The 25,060-nt window shown below is 48.1% G+C and overlaps 1 protein-coding gene across 1 annotated transcript in view; it reads left to right on the top strand.

Moving 5' to 3' along the window:
• The first annotated feature begins 4,426 nt into the window (after nt 1-4,426).
• POLN (DNA polymerase nu) overlaps nt 4,427-25,060 on the top strand; it is a 2,789,368-nt gene continuing 2,768,734 nt past the window's right edge. Inside the window, exons 1-2 of the mRNA XM_085643153.1 lie at nt 4,427-4,617; nt 17,989-18,072. Coding sequence (XP_085499279.1) covers nt 4,427-4,617; nt 17,989-18,072 — 275 coding nt within the window. The remainder of the gene's footprint in view (nt 4,618-17,988; nt 18,073-25,060) is intronic.

Raw genomic sequence — 25,060 nt, forward strand, 5'->3', positions numbered from 1 at the left:
TTTAACTTGTGATTCTAAGGATGGCCACCAATAGTATGACTTGATGAGTTGAGAAGTTTTAGAAATTCCCAAATGACCTTTATGAGCAAATTTGATAATGTCATTCCTAAGGGCGGCAGGAGGAACAAAATAATCATGTCGCATGACTATGTTGTTAACCAAAGACAATTCAGGTGCCACCATGGCAAAAGCTCTCAACTCATTCGAAAGTTTCCTACTCTCTGGCCAACCTTTTACAATGTACTGAGACACAAGTTTAAGATTAACATCTTTAAGCTGTGCTTCTGACCAAGAATCCTCAGTAATATTTGGGCAAGAAGAAACAGCATCGAGAGTAGCAATAACACATTCTGTATCTTCTGAATTCTCAACTTCTGAGGGATCGTGAAAAGCCATGCGAGAAAGGCAATCAGCCCTGAAGTTCTTCCCTCCAGATATATGTTTAATTGAAAAGTGAAATTCTTGCAACTTAGACAGCAGTCTAACCAATCTAGCGGATGCCTTGCCCAGACCATTCCCAGTTAATAACTGTGTCAGAGGTTTGTGATCGGTGAAAAGATCAAATTGACGACCCCAAATATAATTCCTGAACTTCTCAATGGCCCAAACACAAGCAAGAGCCTCGCGTTCAATGGTACTGTAATGGGTTTCAGACGGTTTTAACATTCTAGAGGAAAATGCGATTGTGTGCTCTTTTCCTGCAACCCATTGACCCAGAACAGCACCCAATCCAGTGAGGCTAGCATCCACCATGATGAAGCATTTAGATGAATCATGAAATGGTTGAAGGGCAGGTGCATCCATAATAAGTTTCTTAACTTTAAAGAAAGAAGAAGAAACTTCTTCGGACCACTCAAATTTTGAACCTTTACGGAGGAGAGAACGTAGGGGCTCCACCGTTTGTGCGTATCCCTTAACAAAGCGGGCATAGTACTCTGCTAGCCCTAAGAAAGACCGCAGTGCATCCTTGTCTTTGGGAGGGGAAGCATGATCAATGGCCTTGATAAGAGACATTTTCGGCTTAATACCCTCAGGAGAAAGTGTATGACCCAAATATTCTAACTGTTGTGTTGCAAATTTACATTTCTCTGTCCTGATAGTCATGCCTGCCTGTTCTAACTTGCTTAACACCGAGGATAATTTGCTCAAATGGGTATCCCAATCCTTAGCATAGACCAGTATGTCGTCTTGATAGGCTTGTACCCCGGTAATGTTCTTAAATAGATTGTCCATAATTTTTTGAAATACACTGGCTGCAGAAGCCAAACCAAAAGGTAACTTAAGATATTTAAATACACCAAACGGTGTAACGAAAGTTGTGAGTTCCTGGGAATCAGCTGTTAAGGGAACCTGATGATAAGCTGAACGCAAATCAATGAGTGAAAAAAACTTGGCCCCTCCCAAATTTGCCAGAAGTTCATGAATCTTGGGAAGGGGATGGCAGTCAATTAGAATGTTGTTATTCAAAGTGCGCAAGTCCGCACATAATCTGACCTCACCGGATTTTTTCCGGACGATAACAATGGGAGAAACCCATTCAGAGGATTCACAAGGAGCGATGACGCCATCATCACACAGTTTTTCAAGAACAGCTTTGAGTTCATCCTTAGCACTAAGAGGCAAGGGACGTACTTTGTGCACAAAAGGTTGGGCATCTGACTTCAATCTAATTTGATGCTGATACCCTTTAACGGTTCCTAACTTCTCAGAAAACAACTTTGGAAAAGTATCCAACAGTTTTTTGATGTCAGAGTTGAAATCAACAAGACCTAGACAATCAGTAATTGGTTGCAAATCACTTCTAGATCCCGCAGGACTATAACCCTGAGGGGGATCTCCAAGAACAATTGGATTGTCTGAACCTGGAATAAGGTGTAAACCCATTTTGGCCAAATCTTGCCATCCAATGATGTTACGTCCTCTAACCGCAACATAAACTTTAGTAAAAATTGATCTTCCTAAGCATTCTAATCTATAATTGAAATATCCCAACATGTCTATGTCAAACTCCCCGAAAGCTTTCGGATTGATGTCAGTTTGACATAGAATGATAGAACCTTTCCATTTATCATGAAACATGACATCCGATAAAATTGTTATGGGAGACCCAGAGTCTGCCATTATGGGTATTTCCACGGTACCAAAGTATGCAGTTCCTAAAGGACCCCTCACGGCATGAGAAGTATGAATGAAATTGCATTCAATAGACACTACCATGTCTTGAAACTGGTCTGAACAATCATTTACAGCCACAGAGTAATCTACGCTATTGATGCTAGTGGACCTTTTTGACGATCTACATAAACCTTGAAAATGACCAATCTTTTTACATAAAATACACCTTTTACCAATAGCCGGACACATTGGATAGTTACTCAGGTGTGATTTAGAACCACATCTATAGCAGAACGTATTTCCTTTCTTGAATGATTGTTTGTTAGGTTTATGTGTGGAAATAGCGTTCACAGAGTTGACCACATCTTGTGTAGGCATCTTGGAAAAGTTGGACGATTGGTCTTGTTGGAGGACCTTAGAAGTAACGATGGATCTCTCTATGCTCTTTGCAATGTCAATTGTTTCTTGAAGAGAAGGTTTCCTGCAACTAAGAAGACGTTGCTGAATTTTCTTTGAAAAGCAAGCAAAAACAAATTGATCGCGAATGTAAATCTCAGGGTCAGCCTCAAATTCACATGTTGAGGCTAAAACTCGTAATTGTGCAATATACTCTTCCACGGATTCTTCTTCACTTTGTTTCCTTCTAAAAAAATTATGCCTCTCAAGCATGACATTCGACTCCTGATCATAATGATTTGCGAGTCTTGACAACGCCTCTTTATATACGTTCCAATGATCAGCATCACCAGCTTCACCAGCAGGGGTTGGGAATTTAGGTAGATTCTCAAAAACGTGTTGTGCAGCCAGACCAAGACAACCGTAGAGAATTGCTACTTTACGCTGAGCAGGGAACTTAACAGCATCAATTGCTACAATATGATTTTCAAATGCTTTTACCCATTGACGCCACGGAATGCTGGGTTTCCCAGGTTGCTGCAAAAAAGGAGGTGGTTGCGCAAATTGCTGTGGAGAAGCCATTCTTCTGATAACAATTAATGTTAGAAACGTAAGTTAATGAAGAAATGGAGGTGAGATAGTTTAAATCTAAAAACAGTGTATAGGCAATGTGAAAGATATATTGCGATGAGAAAAAGAGACTAAAAGTATGTAAATCAATAATTGGAAGGTGAGCCTGTCACCGAATACGAAGGCTCCAAAGTAAATGACTTAAAATTTTTAAACAGAGAAGGTGTGCCTGTCACCGTAGAAGCGTGCAGGCTAAATCCTACCTGAACACGAAGAAAATGCTGTTCTCTCTGTGAAGTATCAAAGGTTACCAAGGTAACGAGTTCAGCAGGCTCAGATAAGGCTGCCGCAGTCAACGCGCGTATGCGTCATGCATTACTGCGCATGCGCGAAGGTACGCGTGACAGGCGAATAACAAGCGCCGAGACACAGAGACAGCCAAACTTGAAAATCAGGGTCCGGAAGGTCACCGTGTGAGCGAAGAGGATCCGGAACGCAGGATCGACGAAAACTCCCGCTGAAAGACGTTGAAAGCAATGAGCAGGAACTCGCCGATACTTGAAAAGTCCTGGCTGGTGGGTGTAGGACGCGTAGCTTCGTCCGCTCGTCGCCAGATGAAGTAAGTAACGATGCGTGAAGTCTTCGTTGCTTGTAGGATTCTTTATTAAGTGAAATGTAACACACCCACAACCAGGTGCCGGCGCCGCATACCAGGATCTCCGACAACTGAATAACGTTGTCAGAATCCTGGCATGTGACGTTCGGCTCCCGAACATAGAATAACACTTGAACAAACACATACTACGCAACCTGCATCCTCGAGCCACACAGTAGACACGAGGATGCTCAAGGATGCCATCACGAGCACATATTACAGCCACCTTTCTAAATGACTGTATAAAAGGATTAAAACACACACGGGCATCCCCCTAACGGACTTACATAGCAAATGGTCCGAGGACCTTGATACAGAGCTGTCAGCTAAGGAATGGTGCATGATTTTAGAATACTCAAATAAAATCCCTCGGAACGCAAACTTTAAGTTCACTCAGTATATGGTGTTACATAGGGCCTATCTCACCCCACATCGACTGCAGCACATGTTCCCGAACACGCGACACCATTGTCCCAGGTGCAAACTAGAAGAGGCAGATCTGCTTCACATGCTGTGGCTGTGCCCAGCGATACTGTATTTCTGGTCGGACGTGGTTAGGATGATCGCTTCTGCAACTTGGACCCCCGTGCAACACACTGCAAGTAACTGCTTACTAGGACTGACCCGTCAATCTAAAACGCAGAAAGTGCTGCTCCGCTTCACAGACCTGACTGACGATTTGTGTGATACATGACTGACCTCATCACCTTCGACATCAGACTCGCGCCGTTGCCAGGCAACCGAGCCATCGACAGAAACGTGCACGCTAGACGTCACGTCACGTTAGCACGACCCTCCACTTGCTCTGATTATATGCAGCGGACAGACGGAACTTCGGCCCATCTGCCCAACCTCCCTTACCGAATATCGTCGAAACGCAGGTGAGCGTATCGGTAATGCCCCACTGCCCCATTGATAGGGTCATCTCGTGTACTACCAATTGATCACGCCAGACAGCACGCCTTCTCACGATACGGAAACTGTACCTTTTAACTTGCACTTCACCCACGCTTTTATTAATCCCGATTTAGCGGCTCCCACCACGCTCTAAACCTGTTTTAAATATAAACTAGCATACACGCGGTCTTGGATTTAGCAGCACCGGCCCGGCCCGGCCCGCACACACCATCACCCACACACGCAGTATTTAAGTATACCGATCGCATGGAGCGGATACTGCATTTACTTTGCACTTCGCTCAGCAGGCTTTATTAATTCCCGCTAACTAACGCGGCTTCAAGACATACCGCTCACCCCATTACACCCCAGCACATTCGCGGGCTTGAAATAACCGCCTCCCAGTTGCATTAGCTTCCGCCGATATACGCGGCTTTTAAGCCACTATACCATGGTTTTAAAATGCACTTCTTAAACGCAGGCTTTTATTAATCACCACACAACGGCCCTCCACACGTGCATAAGCACACTTTTTAATACACCCCGGCACTCTTATGACCAGACGGACACTGCCCCACCACGCACAATCGCTTGATGATTACAAGCATGGTCACACGCACAACCCCGGTAGTTTAACACAAATTGCATGGCCTCTGAGTGGACTATTCTCATAGCGGCACATTTTAGCATTTTGCTTCCTATGGATCCATTCCTGAACCACTGACTTTACCCCTGTAGAGCAATAATCGCTTGGACCCGAGTGTCCCCCGACCTTGGCTGAGATACGTCTGGCCCACCTAGGGTGAGTACTGTTGCCCTAATTGTACTGTGCATCTGTCTGAGCACACCAGCAACCGCATTCCATTGATATGCTCCTCCTTTTACGATTTTAGGCTGTCACCGTCCCCTTCCTGACACATTGTCTTGATGAAGACCCTGCGTGACCACCAACTGGGGGCACACTTAGGGTTGAAACGTCGACGCTTACTCAAGGCCCAGACTAACCAAGATTCCACACGACGAAAGAAAAGAGTCTTTGGTGTGAAAGCATTGTCTGGCCTATCCCTCACCTGTACATAAAAACCTCAACCACCTTATATATATTGTACACTTGTTGAGCACTGAGCACCTATGTCACAAGATCACCACATATCCATGTAACTATTGATCTTATGTTGACAGCCGCTGTTTACTGTGACTATCTATGAATGAATTAATTCTGATAAAATGAAACAGTACAAAGCATTTAGATTTCTGTTTCCATTTCTTCAAAGAGAATTGTTTCCCTCCCTTTTGAGGTCATGTCCCCCACAGCGCAATGGTCTGTCTCCAGTCACTTAATATGTGGACCCTCCTACCTCTGCCAGTGGTGGATAGATACGTCTCCATGCTAGTGGATTCTCTGCTGGTATTGCTGCCTATTTGAGAATCTAGGCCCAACATTTTATTCTGTTTGGTTGATTTTGTGTTGTGCCTCTCCTTCCCTACGCGCAGCATGACCTGCTTCTTACAGCCACCAAGGGTCCAGCAGTTTTAAGATACGCCTGTCCCCTTAGCAGTCAAAATGTCTGATCTGGCAAGGGGCGCTCGGTGCACTCACAACAATTGCCTACACCTTTTGGCGCTGCAAAATATCTCGCCCATTTGAGGCACTGCCTGTCCTAGCCAGCAGCAGGGCTTCTTCTGTGCTGCCACAGCCCCTTGTCGTTCACAGCCCTGCCAAGTACTACGCCTCAGGCGTTAGACTAATGTATTTTTAAATGTAGTGGTATGCATCACTGCATTAAAATGCATTATCATGTATTTTTAGAGCCTTGAACACCTGCGTGCGCTGAGCCTGAATGAACTAAGCAGGTAGTGAGTGTCTATCAGGCACTGGCGTGATGTAAACAGCAGTGCACATGCTGATTATGCTGCTGCACTTTAACAGGATAGGTATAAGCCTTCCTTGTCTTGTGAGGACGCGCTGTTGCAAGAAAAGTCATAAAGAGCCTTTCTTCTGAAAACCAGAAGCTATAGTGATCAGGTGGAAGTGTGTGACTGTGAACGTGCTAATATTATGACATGAAAGTCTGTGTAGGCAATGTCAACATTAAAATGTTGAGCACATGACTGGGAAGGATGCAGCTGACGGGGAGAAAGTTAAGTGAAATAGGAGGGATGGCCCTGTGAAGCATATGTGAGTTTGGAGCATTGAGAGAGGTGTTCTCGGGCAGGCAAAGTGTTGTGTGAGCCTGGAGCGTCCGAGAGTCTGAGAAGGAAATTGCCGCCTGTTACCATGACAATTGTAATGGGTCAGCGGTCCTGTGCTCCGGCTAGCATGCGTGATATGAGGTGCACGTCATACGCAGGCCAGGTGTGCCCTGCGGGATATAATAAAAGGGGGGGACCCTCACGTGGGTCATCTCCCAAGAGTAAGAAACTGTGTATGTCTACAACCTGTGTTATTCTCCACCCTGTATATTTATCGCCCATATTTTAGGCCTAATAAAGACAATGGGGGGTGAAGTGGGGCAAACCAGCGCTCAGTCTGTCTCCCCAAAGTTATAAATCTAAATGTAAGTAGTGCTCCCAGGGGAAGGATGTCAACCCAGCACCTTAGATACTCTTGAATGTAAATCTTGGCCTGAGCACATACACCAAAGTGTCCAGAATGTTATTATATCCAAAATTGATCTCCTAGTCTTTATTCTTTCTTTCAGCCAGACTTCATTTTTATTCATGTAGTTACATCAGCCTCACACCAGCCAACACGTATTTTGTCTTCGGGTACACAACCACCCTACGGCTTCTTCAGGGCTGGAATAAGTCAAGTAATATAATACAGTCTCAATATACACATATATCAATATACATGACATCTATCCCCCGGTGAAAAAACATTCCAAAATGTGAATATCAAATAATTGAAACCCAGAGGCACACCAGTAAAGATTGACAGCAAAACATGCAATATTGTTAATTTAATATCAAAAAGGTCATAGTGTTCACAAAGGCCACTACCACCAGGAAAGTAAGTGAACCTCATCATGCAAGATAGAGTTTAAAACTAAAAATAAGACTAATAAACGTGTTCTCAAAGCAGTACCAATAGAAAAACTACCTGGCAAAAGTGTTGGGTCAATCTAAATGAGGGAAAGAAAGAAGGGGGGGATTGTATGAATCAATCTGTACACGTATGTATACATTTCAAAGGTCATGGTACCAAAATCAAATTATATCGTACACCTACCTCTAGTATATAACGATCATGTCTCCTGTATCAAACTAATTCAGTCAATGTAAGTACAAATTCCTGTGTTTTAGGATGAGACTATGTAAAATATAAACAAATAATTGTCTCTATCTCATCCATATTGTTCTTTTTCTTATAATCTTCCAAACAGTGACAAAAACGAAATTGACTATATTCCAAACTATCTTAAAAAATTTGCCAAAAGGGGGCGATAATCCTTCATCTAGAAGAACATTGCTCTAAAACTTTGATGTACCACAGAGTTAACGAAGTATCCAAAGCGCATACCCGCAGGCCTCACATAACAGACATTATGCAAGCAGTCCCGACTCTATGTGGGATGCTGACAAGTGTCCCACGGTTCTTACCCGAGTGTGAGAAGATATTGTCCATCTCAATCCTGGTTACCCTTTCCGGCGTGTAGACGCCATTACTCGCGTACCGTGAGTGCTTAAATATGTGTTCCTAAAGGACCCGCCATCTTAGTATAGTAAGAAGACTTTCAAGTATAGGATGTAGACTTCCGATTGCGGCAGCAGTCAGAGTAGTCAGTGTCATCTTGTAGTGTGTTTCATATAAAAAAATACTAAGTGAAAGTCAAAACCAGAGTATGTACTTGGACACGTATCACGGTCACCACCAATAGTGAAAGAAAGGACAAAGCATGAATTCGCGCCATCTTGCGGAATATATCGTGTGCAGTGAATCTATGTCCTAAGAAGGGGCAGTCTATACACGTCATAAACTCGCGCCATCTTGAAATATATTGTATTCCAAAAATAAAAGAAAGAGCGATCCATACAGAACATAGAATCATGCTTTTAACAATAAGATTAATATCAACAGAATATTCTCTTTGTATTGTCCGCGTATTCTTAGGACCTGACCGGGTGTGACCCTGTAAGGAAAGTCAAAACCCACACACGCCCCAACAATAATTATGCATACAGGTTAAGTCTACCTGTAACCACCTTGTTAATAATGTAACAAACCATGTAAATGTATAAATACTAGTCTAATTGAAGAAAGTGCCATACCAAACTAATGTTAATAACAATCCCCCATTAATGCAAAACAGAGTTCCTTTCAATATAAAAAAAAGCTATATGCATTATGGGTCCAAATCCCCTAAATCATGTATTGTCTATACCTTATTCCCAGGGGCAGTAACCCTTATGAACACTTTACAAAAAGTAGTACAATAAAGATTTGTTGCATCTTTAGTAGTACAGATCATTAGTATATGACATAGTTGTAAGCCAACTCACGGTTACATGAAAGCCCAATACTTTTCAGAGACCGCTATACATTAACACCAGACAGTCATTCTGTTTCATCTGTCTCCCAAGAAATAGTGGAGCTCTTGATCTGTGTTCGGTCTAGATTCTACTGAGTTCAGACGTAATATCCATTTAGCTTCACATCTCCTGAGGCTTAGTTCCCTATTTCCTCCCCTAGGGTCCCGTGGTATATGGTCTACGCCAAAGAATTCGAAATTATGTATACCTTGGTGTCCATACTCATTCATATGAACTGCTACTGGGTATCTCAAGTCCCACATCTTTAGAGCCCTCAGGTGCTCCTGTATCTGCTCTTTGAGTAACCTGATAGTGCTCCCAATGTACATGCGTCCACACTTGCACACTATGGCATAAACTACATATTTTGTGTGACACGTGATGTTATAGTTAATTCTGTATTTTCTCCCTTTTGAGTCAGAAAAGCTAATAGTCTTGTCTCTAATCCATCTGCAAACAGTGCAATGTCCACACTTATAAAAGCCTAGGGTATGTGGTGTCAACCAGTGCTCATTTGGATGAGACAGCGAATAACTGCAACAAAGTAAGGTTCTCAGTGTACGCCCTCTCTGATAGGTCACTGAGGGGTAATCAGTCAAAACCCCATCTAATGCTGTCACTCTTTAGGACATGCCAATGTCTACTAAGGCATTTAGGATATCAGGTATGTTATTAAAATCAACAATATGCACCACCTTTGTCTCCTTTCTTTTATCTGCACATTGTTGTAATGTCCGTTCTCTCTCAATTCTTTTGACTCTATTTACAGCAGTCCTTACTACATGTGTATTATATCCCCAAGCTAGAAATCTTTCCTCCATATCCTGCAAGCATGAGTAAAAAACATTATCATTACTACAGTTACGCCTCCAAAGGGAATTGCTTCACCCTGTACCTTTATTGCCCGTATTTTAGGCCTACCTGCCCAGACCGATAGTGACATCAGAGGGGCACGACACTGGTGACGAGGGAGGGCCGAGACCCATCGTGTCACACCACTGCCTCCGCCTTCACCCCCAGACCGGCGTGTTCTGCGGCCACGTGCTGCTTGCCAGAAGGCCCACTGCAGCTCCAGCTGTGAGAGTAGCGGCGTCTGTGACGGACGTCTAGGGTGAATGCTGCCCCAACGAAGCGCCCCATGCACCCGGCGACACCCATGCGCTCTCCCCCATTTACGAGAGTCTGACCTTGTGCGCGCGTGTAACCGCACCACCTGCTGGCCGATTCCTGCCACCGCGAGGGTAGAGCAGCCCAGCGTATTGGCGGCTCCCACCTGCGGTGAAAAGAACACGTGCTATTGCCCGCTGCGAGCGCATGTGAAGAGAGGGGTGAATTAGAGGGGCGCCCGCTGAGCACGGGGCTCTGAAGGAGGATGAGTGGTGCATGCAGTGTACTGGCTACGGAGGAAAAGTAGCAGAAAGAGAAGAAAAACAAGCATTTGCAATGCAATAGGTCTCGCATTATGGAATGTTTGAGCTATTGGCTTGGCTAATAATAATGCAACGCCAATAGATCAAACTTCTAGTAATGTAACACCTATTGCATTTGCGATCGCTTACGCGATAGCAAGGCAAGACCTAAAAACGTGAGCTGGCAAAGAAATTAAGGAAGAAATTGAGCAACAGGAAAGGAGAAGGCAAGAGTGGTGCAAAGAGAAAGAAGTAAGAGTAAAAGTTAAAGGTAGGGAGAATGGGAGTAGTCTGTGAAAGGGACAGAAGAAAACATAAAAATAATTGTGGGTAAAGAGAGAAATGCTATGAGTGGCAGGTGTGGCAGAGATTAACAGGATGGACAAAACAAGGGATACGGACCGAAAAGGGGGGGGGGGGAGAATACAAGGAATGAGTTGTGTAGCACATCGAAAGTTGGGTCGGAAAGGAACAAATTGGCAAAAAGATATGCAGTGGGTGGTAGGAAAGGATCTCAAGTCAGGTATGAACCATAGTGGGTGTGTAGTGTACAATGAAAGAGAAAGGGAATACAAAACAGAAACACGACATTCGATACCATAAAACCATTCACTTGGGAAAAGAAAACAAAAATATTAAACAAAAGCATTATACTGTAAACTGTATGATTTCTGTGCATAATTTAAAGACAATTATAGAAGATCTTCAACTTAATATCACGCTGAACTTTTTGGTCTATGTAGCCCAAAACAGATTTTAGTAAGTGTCGTATTAATACACTTGCTGCAGTTTCTAAAAAGGTAAAAATGAGGAATAAGCAGCTCTGCCACGTTTTTCAAATCTATTCGTAGTTAACTGCTACAGTACATTTTTGTCATTGCATTCTGGGAATTGTAGTCTTGTTTATCTTATTATAGCGTTAAGACACCAAGCCCCAGGAAGTAAAGAAAACCCCTGTACTGGAGCTGCTAGTCACTCATGCCCCAGGGAGACTACGCAGCTATTAAAGCATTTTGTCAAGAAAAAGATCATAACAGCAGCCCCTAGATTAAAGATGAAAGTAGCCACGGATTGGGTTGGAGAATATGTTGCTGGAAGGGAAGAGCATGAAAATGAAGGTGATGCATAAAAAAAGCAGGCATCAAGCTCCATTAGAACCTAAAGGCGATGGTAGGGGCTGCTCACATGGCTCCTGTTGAGAGTAACTGAAATGGAAAAACTCATTACATGGCAGAAAGGTCAATTTGAACAAAAAAGGGATTTGTGTGTGACCTTTCATGCGTGACAGTAGTCAGAGGTGTCTCAAACCCATCTGTTCGTGTTAAGCGTGCAGGAAAACATTACCCGCCCATGCTCAATTTTACTTGTAATACAGAATGGACTATTAACCTCTCTGTTTTGAATACACCTATTTTGGTTTTAGTATCGCTGCCTGCAAATACAACAGAAGAGGAGCCAATTTGCTGCCAAAGCAAATGAAATGGGAATATGTTAATTTTGATGTTGTCACTGACGACCTTGTAAATCATCCCGATGTCACGTGCTCGCTTGCAACCAGCTTCAAACGCGAGGTATGGGAAGAGCTAATCAGGGGGGCTCATTAGCAGAGCACAGCTGCTGCAAATGTGGTGAATGAAGTGTTGACGAGGAGTATCAGGCCATAACTAATACACTAAAGTTAGTTTATCACCGCGTACCACATCAAAACACAGTTTTCATCATCACAGTCCCCGGAAGGTTTATTTTTCGTTATTTAAAGAGCATGTTGGAAACCTTTAGCATTCCATTCGACTGATTCTGCGAGTGAAAGACAATGGGGGTGGGGGAAACACTCCACGGAGGATAAAAAGAACGAGAGATGAGAATGTAAAGAATGAGTAAAGGGAAGAGGACAAGGTGAGCTGATGAGGATGCAAAGGTGAAGCGATGTACAGTACTGCATGGACTGGAGTGAAAAGAGAAACAAGCTTTGGCAACGCGGCCGCGAAAGTGAAAGTGATCGCAATCGCGATTACGATCGCGTGCAACGGAGGGCGCGCGTGCACGTTCACGTGCACTGTAGCTTTAGGCCACGGCAGCACTTTGAAAAAGCCTGTTTACAAAATGTCTCGGCCAGATCAGAGCAAGCGCTGGATCAGGCGAGACCTAAAAACAGACAAGGGATAGACACCTGCACAGGAGGGAGGAGCAGAAGGAGATACACAGTAAATAATTAAGAAAGGATAAAGGACACCCCATCAGACGGATAAAGGAGCATCAGAGAGGAAAAAAAAACAAAAGAAAAGAGGAACAAACACAAGTTCAAGAGGGGAGGAGAAAGACACAGACCAGGTGAAAGACAAAGAAAGCAAAAGGAAGGACAGCATCCATCAGAAGCATGGCTGATGAAGACCAGGCACAGGCCCATCAAAGAGCCCCAGTACAACACCCGCTCACAGGAGTGCTGCCACCTTTCAGTGTGCTGGAAGACCCAGTCACAGCATCTCCGAGGTGAAAGATCTGGATAGAACGACTAAACAACTACTTTGTAGCCACAAGGGAGACTGACGGGCGGTAAAAAGGTCACTACTTCTCCACTATGCTGGAGATGAAAAATTCAAGTTGTTCAAACACCTGCCAAACACAGGCATCGCCATGTACTACGACGCTGCGGTTGCAGCTTTAAATGCGCATTTTGACCCCCAAATCAACCCTGATTTTGAACGATTCGGCAAGTCCCCATCCACCTGCGGCCCCTGGTGAAAAAAGAACTTGAAAAGCTTGAGAGGCACCCCCGCATGCTATCCTCAAGGTGGCGGAGGTTGTCCTCCTCCCTCTAGTGAAAATACTTAATAAATCTCTTGAATCAGGGTCGGTCCCCTGGACCTGGAGACACGTCATAATAAAACCAATTTTTTAAAAACCCAGTCTGGACCTGGACAATTTGAGCAACCTTTGACCCATCTCTCTTCTTCTCCTGGGCAAACTCCTGGAAAGGCATGTCAACTAAACTCTAGTCAAATTCCTGGAAGAGAACACACTTCTCCAACCCAAGCAGATGGACTTTTGCGCCCTCCATAGTACAGAAGCAGCACTCTTGGCTGTCACAGAGGAACTAAAAATCTTACTTGATGACGGAGGGTCAGCCGCGATTATTCTGCTAGACCTTAGTGCGGCGTTCGACACCATCAACCACGCCTTGCTAAAAAATAGATTGAAGGAAATAGGTATTCAGGACAGAGCCTTGGAGTGGCTATGCTCCTTTCTAGATGATCGGTCGCTCCAAGTTATGGATCAGGACTGCCTCTCTGACAGTCTGCCCTTAAAGTCTGGAGTGCCGAAGGGTTCCTCCCTAAGCCCGAACTTATTTAATATATATGTAAGGCAGCTTGCCAACATTATACAGGAGTTTGACATCCTAGGCATTTCGTACGCAGACGACACCCAGCTGATCGTTGCTCTATCCCAGGACCACCATCAGGGAGACTCTTCATTGGGCCCCTGCCTGAACAAACTGGCCAATTGGTTGTCAAATAGCTTCCTAAAATTGAACGGTGAAAAGACCAAACTCATGATCTTGGGTAACAGGGCTATCTCGACACCCCTAAATCACTGGGCGCCTTGCATGGGTGACCGTCCAGTTCCTAAACTGGTGGTAAAAAATGTAGGTATGTGGCTCGATGGCGCACTCTCAATGAACGAACAGGCAAACAAATTGTTGGGCATCTGCTTTGGACTCCTGAAGATGCTCAGAAAGATATTGGAACTCATCCCGGAGCAACTTAGGAAAACCGTCACCGTCATGCAGTCTTTGATATTCTCCCGTCGACTATGGGAACTCCCTATACCTGGGCTCCCCCAAGTATGTGATTAAGAGGCTCCAGACAGTGCAGAATGCGGCGGCCAGGCTCCTGCTCAAACTCCATAGACAAGCGCCAGGTGGAGAATCCTTGAAACTACTCCATTGGCTTCCAGTAGCGTCGAGTAAAATGTAAAGCCCTTTGTATAGCTCACAGAGCATTAAATAACAAAGGCCCACCCAAACTGAAATCCCTGATCTCGGTTTATGCCCCCTCGAGATCTCTAAGGTCCTCTTACTCACACCTCCTCAGCACCACTAGAATCAAAAAATCTAGATGGGGAGGCAGATCTTTCTCCCACTTGATTCCAAAACTGTGGAATGAGCTCCCGCTGGACCTTAGAGGGCAGCAAAATGAACTAATAATCAGGAAAAAGCTGAAGACCTGGTTATTCCCATCTACCCATTAAGAGGCCTTCTGTCTTTCACCACAGCTCTTATCGTCTGCGTGGGGAAGCCTCCGGGTAGCCATGCGCTATATAAATCACCTTCAATTTCAAGGGGTGATTGAGAAGGTCTCGGGACCTACACCATTGGTGTTCCCGATGGTCATTGCGGAGAAACCATAACAGTCAGGAGCCATACGCCTCTGCATCGATATGAGGCTCCCCAACCGGGCAATCAAAAGAGAACGAACGCCACATAACACCAACCATGGATGACATAATTGCAGACGTCAACGGAATGAGGTGGTTTTCTAAAATAGACCTTAACGCCGGGTATCACCAACTACCCTTGGCGGAAGAAAGCAGTTACATTACAACTTTCAGTACCCACCTGGGGTTGCGTTGTTACAAATGGCTGTTTGGAATATCCTCAGGCGCAGAGGTGTTCCAGAACACTATCCGTGAGCTGCTATCTGGTTTCCCCGAGGTGATAAACATCAGTGCGACATCCTGATCCACTCTACCACTGCTGCTGACCATCATAGACATCTGAGAAGCACCCTGCGTCGCCTCAGCGAACATGGCACAACTCTCCATCAGGAAAAGTGTCTGTTCTTTCAACCATCTCTGGAGTTCTTCAGATACGTGTTCAACAAGCAAGGCATCCAGGTGGATCCGAAGAAGTCGCAAGCCATCCGAAACGCCCCAACTCCAACCACGCCCACTGAAGTGAGGAGTTTTCTTGGCATGGCCACCTACTGCGGGAAGTTCATCCCTGATCTCGCAACCCGCGCCGATCAGCTGAGGACTCTCACAAAAGTGGATGCCAAATGGAACTGCGGACCACAGGAAGAGGAGGCGTTCCGGCGCATCAAGGATGCACTGCTGGGAGAAGCCACACTCTCCTATTTTGATCCGGCAAAGCGCACAGAATTACTGTTTGACACCAGTCCGGTGGGGCTGGGAGCAGTGCTTGCCCAGGAACAGGATCCAGGCCTGTGGGCTGCTCTGTTGTTCGCCAGCAAATCTCTGATCCCCACTGAAGCAAGGTACGCTCAAATCAAGCTGGAGGCGCTTGCAATAAAATGGGCCTTCAACCACTTCCACCTGTTCCTGACGGGCCAGCCGTTCACCGTAGTGACCGACCTCCAGCCTTTGGTTCCCCTTTTCAAAGGATCAGCCCCTCACCCACCTCCCCGGATCGAGCGATGGGCCGTGCAACTCCAGCCCTACCAGATGGAGGTAGTCTACCGACCCGGGGCGAAGAACCCAGCTGAGCAAGACCCCATATACACCCGGACTCTTCAAGCAGTCCAAGAAGGGTCATGGAAGACGTACCTCCAGCAGGTCAACACGTGGGCACCAGAGGATTGCGGAGAGCTGACGAATATGGGGGTTGCGGAACGAACTGAGCGCCACATCAGAGGTAATACTCCTTCGAGGCCCGAGGCTGGTAATACCTTAAGCTCTGAGGCAACAGGCAACTCAACTGGCCCATGGGGGTCATAAAGGAGTTGCCAAAATTAAAGCGAGAATGAGAGAAAAGGTCTGGTTTACAGAACTCGATATAACAATGGTTGAGGGCCTAGTGCGCTGCCGCCAAGCCTGCCACCGCCAGGTCAACCATCCATCCGAGGCCAGCAACATCGCTACAGCCTGCGGCCCAATCCCCGACCCAATCGGCACCTTCAGGACTTTGCATGTTGAACTCTCAAAGACTGACACCAGGGCACCACCAGTGCTTACCGGGCTCTCAAAGCTGAGTTCAAAGATCCAAGTTGGGGAGGGATGTAATGGATCAGCGGTCCTGTGCTCCGGCCAGCATGCCGGATATGAGATGCACGCCATCCAGGCGTGGCCTGCGGGGTATAATAAAAGGGGAGGACCCGCACGTGGGTCATCTGCCGAGACTAGGAAACTGTGTATGTCTACAATCTGTGTTATTCCCCACTCTGTACCTTTATCGCCTGTATTTTAGGCCTACCTGCCCAGACCGATGGTGATGTCAGAGGGGCACGATAGCAACCAGCATTGGCACCCAACGAGGCCCCGTGAGAGAAAGTGATTACTGTGGACACCGAACCTTAAGATGCAAAAATTATACTTTGGTCAATTTCTCACCCCGAGGAAGTCCCCGTTGGTAATGGCAGAGGATTCACCCTCTACGCTGAGCGATCCTTTTTGAAATACCTTCTGTCCACCATATCCAATCAATGTCCATTGGTCTAACACAACGAACGTCCGAAAGCCTTAATTGTTGGTTTATGAGGTGTGCCCTTTGTGATTTGCCCCATCCACCTCCGCATGCTGTTAGGGTGTTACTCGTCTACGTCTGTATAAGACAGCTACTCGTTCCTCTTACCGTGAAGTTTGTTGCTTGTTTAAGCGTGTCTGGATATTTTTGAGCAGTTAGTTATTCTTTGATGGATCTACATACACTCTGCATGCTATTGCCCAGAGCATTTGTTTATAAGCACAGCATGCTTCACTCAACAGAAAACACACCATTACACAAGCATGTCCTCTCTTAACCAGCAACTGACTCCTGTAACCACATCACAACTCACTGTCTTAGAAAATGTCTGCAGTCAGCGAGTATGACTCCGCAGACAGTCCAGCTACAGCGGCAGTACTAAGCAGCAGACTTTATTGTTCCAGCATAATGACACTTCGGAAGTCTAAAATAAGGCTGGTGATTAATGCTCCCACTGGAGAGAGAACAGAGTTTTGTCAATGGGCAGCTTTGACTATCACCATAAAGTAGCGCAGAGGGTTAACATGCCTGCTGCATAGAAAGTCTACCAGAATAATATAGAACTGTATTTTATATGGATAGCTCAGTGGGTTGCTGCTTTTGACACAGATATCCCTTTGTTTACTTGTGATTCAGCCTCACCTGGTGCTGAGGTTGGGGTGGAGGGTGTTGATAATTTAGAAATAATAGGTTTAAAAGCACCTGCTGCAGAGTTAGTGGTTCTTGATCCTCAAATCGGTGTAATTTCGGATAGTTGTCTGTTTCCATGGACTGCATTGCATGATTTTGGTTGCAAGAAAGTGTCACTCAAAGTGTCACAAATTAGTTGTTGAATGCCACTCATAAGTAGACTGAAACTATGAAAATGTCACATATAAGCAATCTGAAACTTTGGCAGGTAAACGTTCACTACCACTCTCCTTCCTCTTTTTTAGGCAGCGGGCTGGGGTCAGCAGGCCAGAGGGTCGGAGCTCCTCTACCTCCTCCTCGAGGGTTTCCATTCACGCCAGCGGTTGCAGGTGTGTCTCTGTGATGCATCTCGTTGTCCTCAGTGCCTTGTCTTCACAGTTCTTTTCCATTCACCCCGTCCTCCTTTCTTCAGGCAGAAGGTGCTGGGTGGAAGGAGCAGGAGAGTCGAGAGCGTCAGAGGTTCCCGGTCTCCTCCTTGATCTTTTCGTCAGGCTTGGTTCATGAGGTTTCATATTGCTATGTATGACATTTTCATAATTTGAAGCGAATTATGAGTGACATTCAACGACTATGAGTGACACACTTTCAGGAGCAAAATCAAGCAATGAAGATGGGGGAAACATAAATATCAGAAATTACACCCATTTGAGCAACGAGATCTCTAAGGAGATCTTAAAACTGCTGCAAAGCACTTGAAATGGAAGGGCACTAACCGGAGACAGACTTCGTGACTGGAGTTTTCAGTAATAGGGAAAAAGTGTGAAAAACGCCTCAGTTAATGATTGCTGGAAGGGGACCCAGCGGAGCCATTTCATATTTCATGCTTGCAAAAGGCTGGTCTTTCAAAACTGCATGGAGATAGAAATTGCCACGCAGATGATCAATCATGGTAATTAAGAAATAATATATAGACCCATTAAATGTGAACTGTAAGGTCAAAGTTTTTAAAAAATATTATTATTATTGAAGGGCCATTTCTCCTCTTTCCGTTTTCATACTGCTTTTCAAAAAATGGCATTTATGAAATACAAGCGTTATATGTAAAACAAAAAACGAACTGATTGGTTATATCAAGCTGTGATCCGCAGAGGGAGGGGATGCTTGCTTAGCCTGACAAGATCATGGAACCATACTATTGCAATATCCGCGCCGGGATTTATCAATCAATCAATCAATCATAGGCATTTATAAAGCGCACTACTCACCCGGAGGGTCTCAAGGCGCTAGGGGGGGGGGGGGGTCCGCTACTGCTCGAACAGCCAGGTCTTGAGCTTCTTCCTGAAGGAGAGGTGGTCTTGGGTCAGGCGTAGGTCGGCGGGGAGGGCGTTCCAAGTCTTGGCGGCCAGGTGGGAGAAGGATCTTCCTCCTGTTGTCGCTCTGTGGATGCGGGGGACAGCTGCGAGGGCGTGACTGGTCGAGCGGAGGTGGCGTTTGGGAGCGTAGAAGTTGAGGCGGCTGTTGAGGTAGGTCGGGCCTTGGTTGTGTAGGGCTTTGTGTGCGTGGGTGAGGAGCCGGTAGGTGATTCTTTTGTCGATCGGGAGCCAGTGCAGGTCTCTCAGGTGTCTGGAGATGTGAGTTCGTCTGGGGACGTCGAGGATGAGTCTCGCCGAGGCGTTCTGGATCCGCTGGAGTCTCTTCTGGAGCTTGGCGGTGGTACCGGCGTAGAGGGCGTTGCCGTAGTCCAGTCGACTGGTGACGAGGGCCTGGGTGACCGTTTTCCTGGTCTCGGTGGGGATCCACCGGAAGATCTTACGTAGCATGCGCAGGATGTTGAAACAGGACGAGGAGACGGCGTTGACTTGTCTGGTCATGGAGAGGGAGGAGTCCAGGATGAAGCCCAGGTTGCGTGCGTGGTCTGTCGGTCTGTCGGTTTGGGTGCCCAGGGCGGGGGGCCACCAGGAGTCGTCCCAGGCGGAGGGTGAGGAGCCCAGGATGAGGACTTCCGTCTTGTCTGTGTTCAGTTTCAGGCGGCTGGTCGTCATCCACTCGGCACGTTTTTCATCCCTTCGTGCAGGTTGGCTCTGGCGGTGGCGGGGTCGTTGGTCAGGGAGAGGATCAGCTGGGTGTCATCGGCGTAGGAGATGATGTTCAGGTTGTGTTGGCGTGCGATGGCCGCAAGGGGGCTCATGTAGACATTGAAGAGGGTGGGGCTGAGCGAGGAGCCCTGAGCGACGCCGCAGATGACTTCCGTGGCTTCTGATCTGAACGGGGGCAGGCGGACTCTCTGTGTCCTTCCGGTGAGGAAGGAAATGACCTTCTCCTCGATCCCGACGTTGCTGAGGCGCTGCACTAGGGTGCGGTGGCAGACAGTGTCGAAGGCCGCGGAGAGGTCCAGGAGGATGAGGGCCGCTGTTTCTCCGTTGTCCAGCAGGGTTCGGATGTCGTCGGTGGCGGCGATGAGGGCGGTCTCGGTGCTGTGGTTGGCCCGGAAGCCTGACTGGGAAGGGTCGAGGGAACCAGTCGTCTCGAGGAAGGCTGCCAGTTGCTTGTTGATGGTCTTCTCGATGACTTTGGCTGGAAACGGGAGGAGCGAGATGGGGCGGTAGTTCTTGAGTTCGGTGGGGTCCGCCGTTGGTTTCTTTAGTAGAGCGCTGAGTTCGGCGTGCTTCCAGCTCTCAGGGAAGGTGGCGGTGTCGAGGGAGGTGTTGATGATGTCCCGCAGGTGGGGTGCGATGACAGCGTCGGCCTTGTTGAAGATGTGGTGAGGGCAGGGGTTGGTTGGGGATCCGGAGTGGATGGAGTTCATCGTGCTGATGGTGTCTTCGAGGTTGATCGGTGTCCAGGCGTTGAGGGTGCTGGTGGGGGGCGTTGGTTTGGTCGTGGGGAGCGTTGTTTGTGTTCTGAAGCTGTTGTGTATGTCAGCGATCTTGTTGTGGAAGTAGGAGGCGAGGGAGTTGCAGAGGTCTTGCGATGGGGTGATGTCGTTGCTTCCGGCGTTGGGGTTGGAGGGCTCTCTGACGATGTTGAAGAGTTCCTTGCTGTTGTGTGCGTTGTTGTCCAGCCGGTCCTTGAATGCTGTTTTCTTGGTGGCGTGGATCAGTTGATGGTGCATTCGGGTGGCGAGCTTGAGGGTAGTCATGTTGTCCGGCGTTGGGTCTCTTCTCCAGGCTTTCTCGAGGGCTCGGCAGTTCTTCTTGGAGCTCTTGAGTTCGTCGGTGAACCACGGGGCCTTCTTGCTTCCGGGTCTGCTGGGTGGGGTCCTCAGAGGGGCGAGCTCGTCTGCGCAGGTGGAGATCCATTTCGTGAGGTTGTCGGCGGCTTGGCTGGGGTTCGGTGAGCTGGCGGGAGGGTGCTGGCTCAGGGATGCGGTGAGTTGTTCGGCTGTGATCTTGTTCCAGCTTCTTCGTGCAGCCTGTTGCTGGTGGTGGTGGACCGTGGTTCTTTTGAAGGTGAAGTGGATGCAGCTGTGGTCCGTCCAGTGGAGTCCTGTGGCGTGGCTGAAGGAGATGTCTTTGCTGGACGAGAAGACGGCGTCGAGTGTGTGTCCGGCGAGGTGGGTGGGGGTGGTCACCAGCTGCTTGAGTCCGAGGGTGGCGAGGTTGTCAAGCAGGGTGGTGGTGTTGCGGTCGTTGTTGTTCTCCAGGTGGAAGTTGATGTCCCCGAGGAGGATGTAGTCGGCAGAGGGGAGGGCGTGCGGGCTGATGAAGTCGGCGATGTCTTCGCTGAATTGAGTGCGTGGTCCCGGGGGTCGGTAGATCAGGGTGCCTCTGAGGGTGGTCTTGGGGTCGGTGTGGATCTGGAAGTGCAGGTGTTCGGCGGTTGTCAGGGTGTTGTCGGCGTTGGTCGAGATACGGATGGTGTCCCTGTGGATGATGGCGATGCCTCCTCCAGTCTGGTTGTCACGGTCTCTCCGGATGATCTTGTAGCCCTCTGGGATGGCGATGGCGATGTCGGGCGCTGAGGAGTCGTTCATCCAGGTTTCCGTGAGGAAGGCAACGTCAGGAGCTGTGGTGTCGAGGAGGTTCCAGAGTTGAACGGCGTGTCTGTGGACGGAGCGGGTGTTGAGCAGGATGCACTTGAGGTGGTTGCTGCTGGTGTTCGGCTTGGCGGGTGCTGGTGTGGGGCGGGTCCGGATGCAGGTGAACTTGCAGGTGCGGCAGCTGAAGGGTCCGTGGGAGCGTCTCGGAGTGGCTCGGTAGCACCCGGGGGTTCGGCCGGTGTTGAGTGCGTTGAGGGTGGCGGCATCGTAAGTCCGGCGGGTGGGGTGGCCTCTGCGGGGGCCATGGGTTCTGGCGCTGGGTGCGGTCCAGGCGCGGACGGGCGCAGACGGGCTTACCTTTGGCGCACCTTCGGCGCTCATTCGGTGCTCCCGCTGCGCGCGTCCGCTGCACGGTCGCTCTGGGGGCGTCATAAGAGGGGAGCCGGGAGGGAGGGTCTGCGGGGAGGCGGGGAGCGCGGGATCCAATCGGCGGGCGGGGGGGCGGGGTCTCGTAGGAAGCGGCGGGAACCTGGGGGCTCGGTGGCGGCTGGGGCGGCGCTCGGCGGCCCTGTGGCAGCTGGGGCGGCGCTCGGCGGCCCTGTGGTGGCTCAGGTGGCAGCAGGAGGCCCAGCAGGTAAGGAGCAGGCGGGAGGAGTGGGGGCGACCAGGCCGAGGGCACAGTGGTCACACCTGGGGCAGAGGAGAGGGTCCCCTTAAGAGGGGAGCCGGGAGGGAGGGTCTGCGGGGAGGCGGGGAGCGCAGGATCCAATCGGCGGGTGGGGGGGCGGGGTCTCGTGGGAAGCGGCGGGAACCTGGGGGCTCGGTGGCAGCTGGGGCGGCGCTCGGCGGCCCTGTGGTGGCTCAGGCGGCAGGCGGCAGCAGGAGGCCCAGCAGGTAAGGAGCAGGCGGGAGGAGTGGGAGCGACCAGGCCGAGGGCACAGTGGTGGTAGAGAAGAAATAGTGCTTTCCCAGGAGTCAATAAAGAGAACACGCAGATTATCCCTGCTGCACTGATCAAATGTACTGTGGCAGGGGAGCCACTAGGAAAGTAGACCTGTGGAGGCGCACAATTCATGGGATGTACAATTAGGTGCAACTAAAGAACTTCAACACGGTTGGGCCCATGTAGTGGTGCTAGGGTGACCAACTGTCCGTAAATTTCACGGACAGTCCGTAATTTCGGCCGTCTGTCCGTTGTCCGTGAAGGATTCTTTAACGGACGCCATTTGTCCGTAATTTTAACCGGGCACCGCTCGCACCACCCTAAGCCGGCACAGCTTCCACCCACCTCCCTGCTTGACTCCGATGCTGTACCAAAGCTCAGATACCCAGCAGCATTGGAGAGGCACAGCGGGATGGCAACCCTCACACCTTCAGCCCTTGATGAGATGTTAAGAGGTTTTGAAGGTGACTGAGAGGGAGGGGCTGCAGCTGCAGGGGCATCTATTCAGATGCAAACAGCCCTGAATGGGTCATGTCTCTGCAATTTAGAGGGCCTCACACTGTTTGCTCTTGATACTTGCACAATTGTCACTATTGCCTCATGTAACGTACCGTTTGATTTTGTAACATGCTCACTTATGTATCATTACTGCTCCTATTGTGAAGCGCTCTGACACCTTTGGGTAAAGTCCGCGCTATATAAAAACGCAATAAATAAATAAATGAATTCCCTTTCTGCCCAGGGCCCCAAACATCCTAGAACCGGCCCTGATTACCCCGAGGCGGCACGCGGTTCTCTTCACAGAGCTTAATAACTGTCACTAACTTGTAAGCAAACCTCGGTTCTTCAAACATGCAGTCTATAATGTAATAAAATTAAGAAATGGCGCAATCGCACCCACACTGATTAACAAAGTATGGAGGACAATCCGTTAAATCAGTTCTCTTGGAGTATATCCTTTAAGTACTGTACATCGGTGTGGGGTGGCAAAACTAACATTTTAGAAAGAGAGCCTGTCTTCTCGTTGTATTGTCCAGGAGGGAGCCCTACCCCCACCCTGGAAGGGCCAAGATGATACCTGAATACTGCATTCCCACCCCTGTGCCCACCCTGGTGGATCCTGTTCCCCCTCTTGTGATGGCTCCTGCCCCCCCCCCCCCCCAGTGATGGCTCCTGTCCTCCCATGTGGTGGCTCCTGCCTCACATCCCCGTCTGTGATGGCTCCTGTACCCACTGTGATGGATCCGGTCTCTGCCCTGGGTGGCTTCTGCCCCAGTCCTGGAATGGCTCCTGCAGCAAGGGTGAAGTTCTTAATGGGCCTCTTCTCAAAAAGGATCAGCTCAAAATTAATATGGAAAGGTGGGCGAGTGAGTAAGTGAAGGGATGGGTGGATGGCTGGATGAATTAGTGAAAGGGTGAATGGGTGAATTAAAGATTGAATAGATGGAGAATGAGAGAGGATGGATGGATGGATGGATTGAGGAGTGAGTGGAAGGATGGATGAGAGAAAAGGTAAATAGCTGGATGTATGGGTGGAAGGGTAGCTGGATGGGTAAAAGGGTGGATGGATGAGTGAAAGGATGAATGAGTGAAAAGGTGGATGATGAGTGAGTGGATGGATGAGTGAAATGATGGCTGGATTGATGAATTGATAAGTGCAAGGGTGAATGGATGGACAGATGAGTGAAAGGGTGGATGTAAGGATGGATGAGTGAGGGAAAGGGAGGGTAGATGGACAAAAGGATGAATAGATGAGTGAAGGAGTGAAAGGATAGATGGATGAGAGGATGGATGAGTGATAGGGTCAATGGATGGATTCATGAGTGGATGAGTAGATGGATGGGTGGGTGGATGGAAGAAAGGAAGAAAGGATGGCTAAGTGAAAGGGTCGACGGAGAGAGAAAGGGAATATGGATGGATGACTGAAAGGGTGGATGGGTGGGTGGAAGGATGAGTGACTGGGTGACTGGATGAGTAAGTGAAAGGATGGCTGGATGGGTAAAAGGCTGGATGGATGAGTGAATGGATGGATGGGTAGAAGAGTGGATGGATGAGTGTACATATGGATAGGGTGGATGGATGATGTATGGATGAGTGAAAGGATGGATGGATGGATGGGTGAAATGATAGATGGAAGGATACATGATGGATAGGTTTGCAAATGGTTGAATATGTGGGCTTACTTATATACTATTGCGCGACCTCCTATGATGTGTCTGTAAAACTTATCTATTGTCCTGAAGTTTTGTCCTGAATTTTGACCTCCTGTCCTGAATTTGTGTCCTGAATTTTGACCTTTCGTCCTGAATTTTTACACTCACCGTCCTGAATTTGCACCAATGCCAGTTGGTCACCCTAAGTGGTGCACCTCTCCAGCCCGCGGATGCAGCCGTGTCACGGGCCGCACCTCGTTTTTGTCAGAGCTGTGCCAGCAGGTTCACTTTTCTTTCGCTCC

Source organism: Triturus cristatus, chromosome 2_2 (genome assembly GCF_964204655.1).
Source record: "Triturus cristatus chromosome 2_2, aTriCri1.1, whole genome shotgun sequence".
Taxonomy (NCBI): domain Eukaryota; kingdom Metazoa; phylum Chordata; class Amphibia; order Caudata; family Salamandridae; genus Triturus; species Triturus cristatus.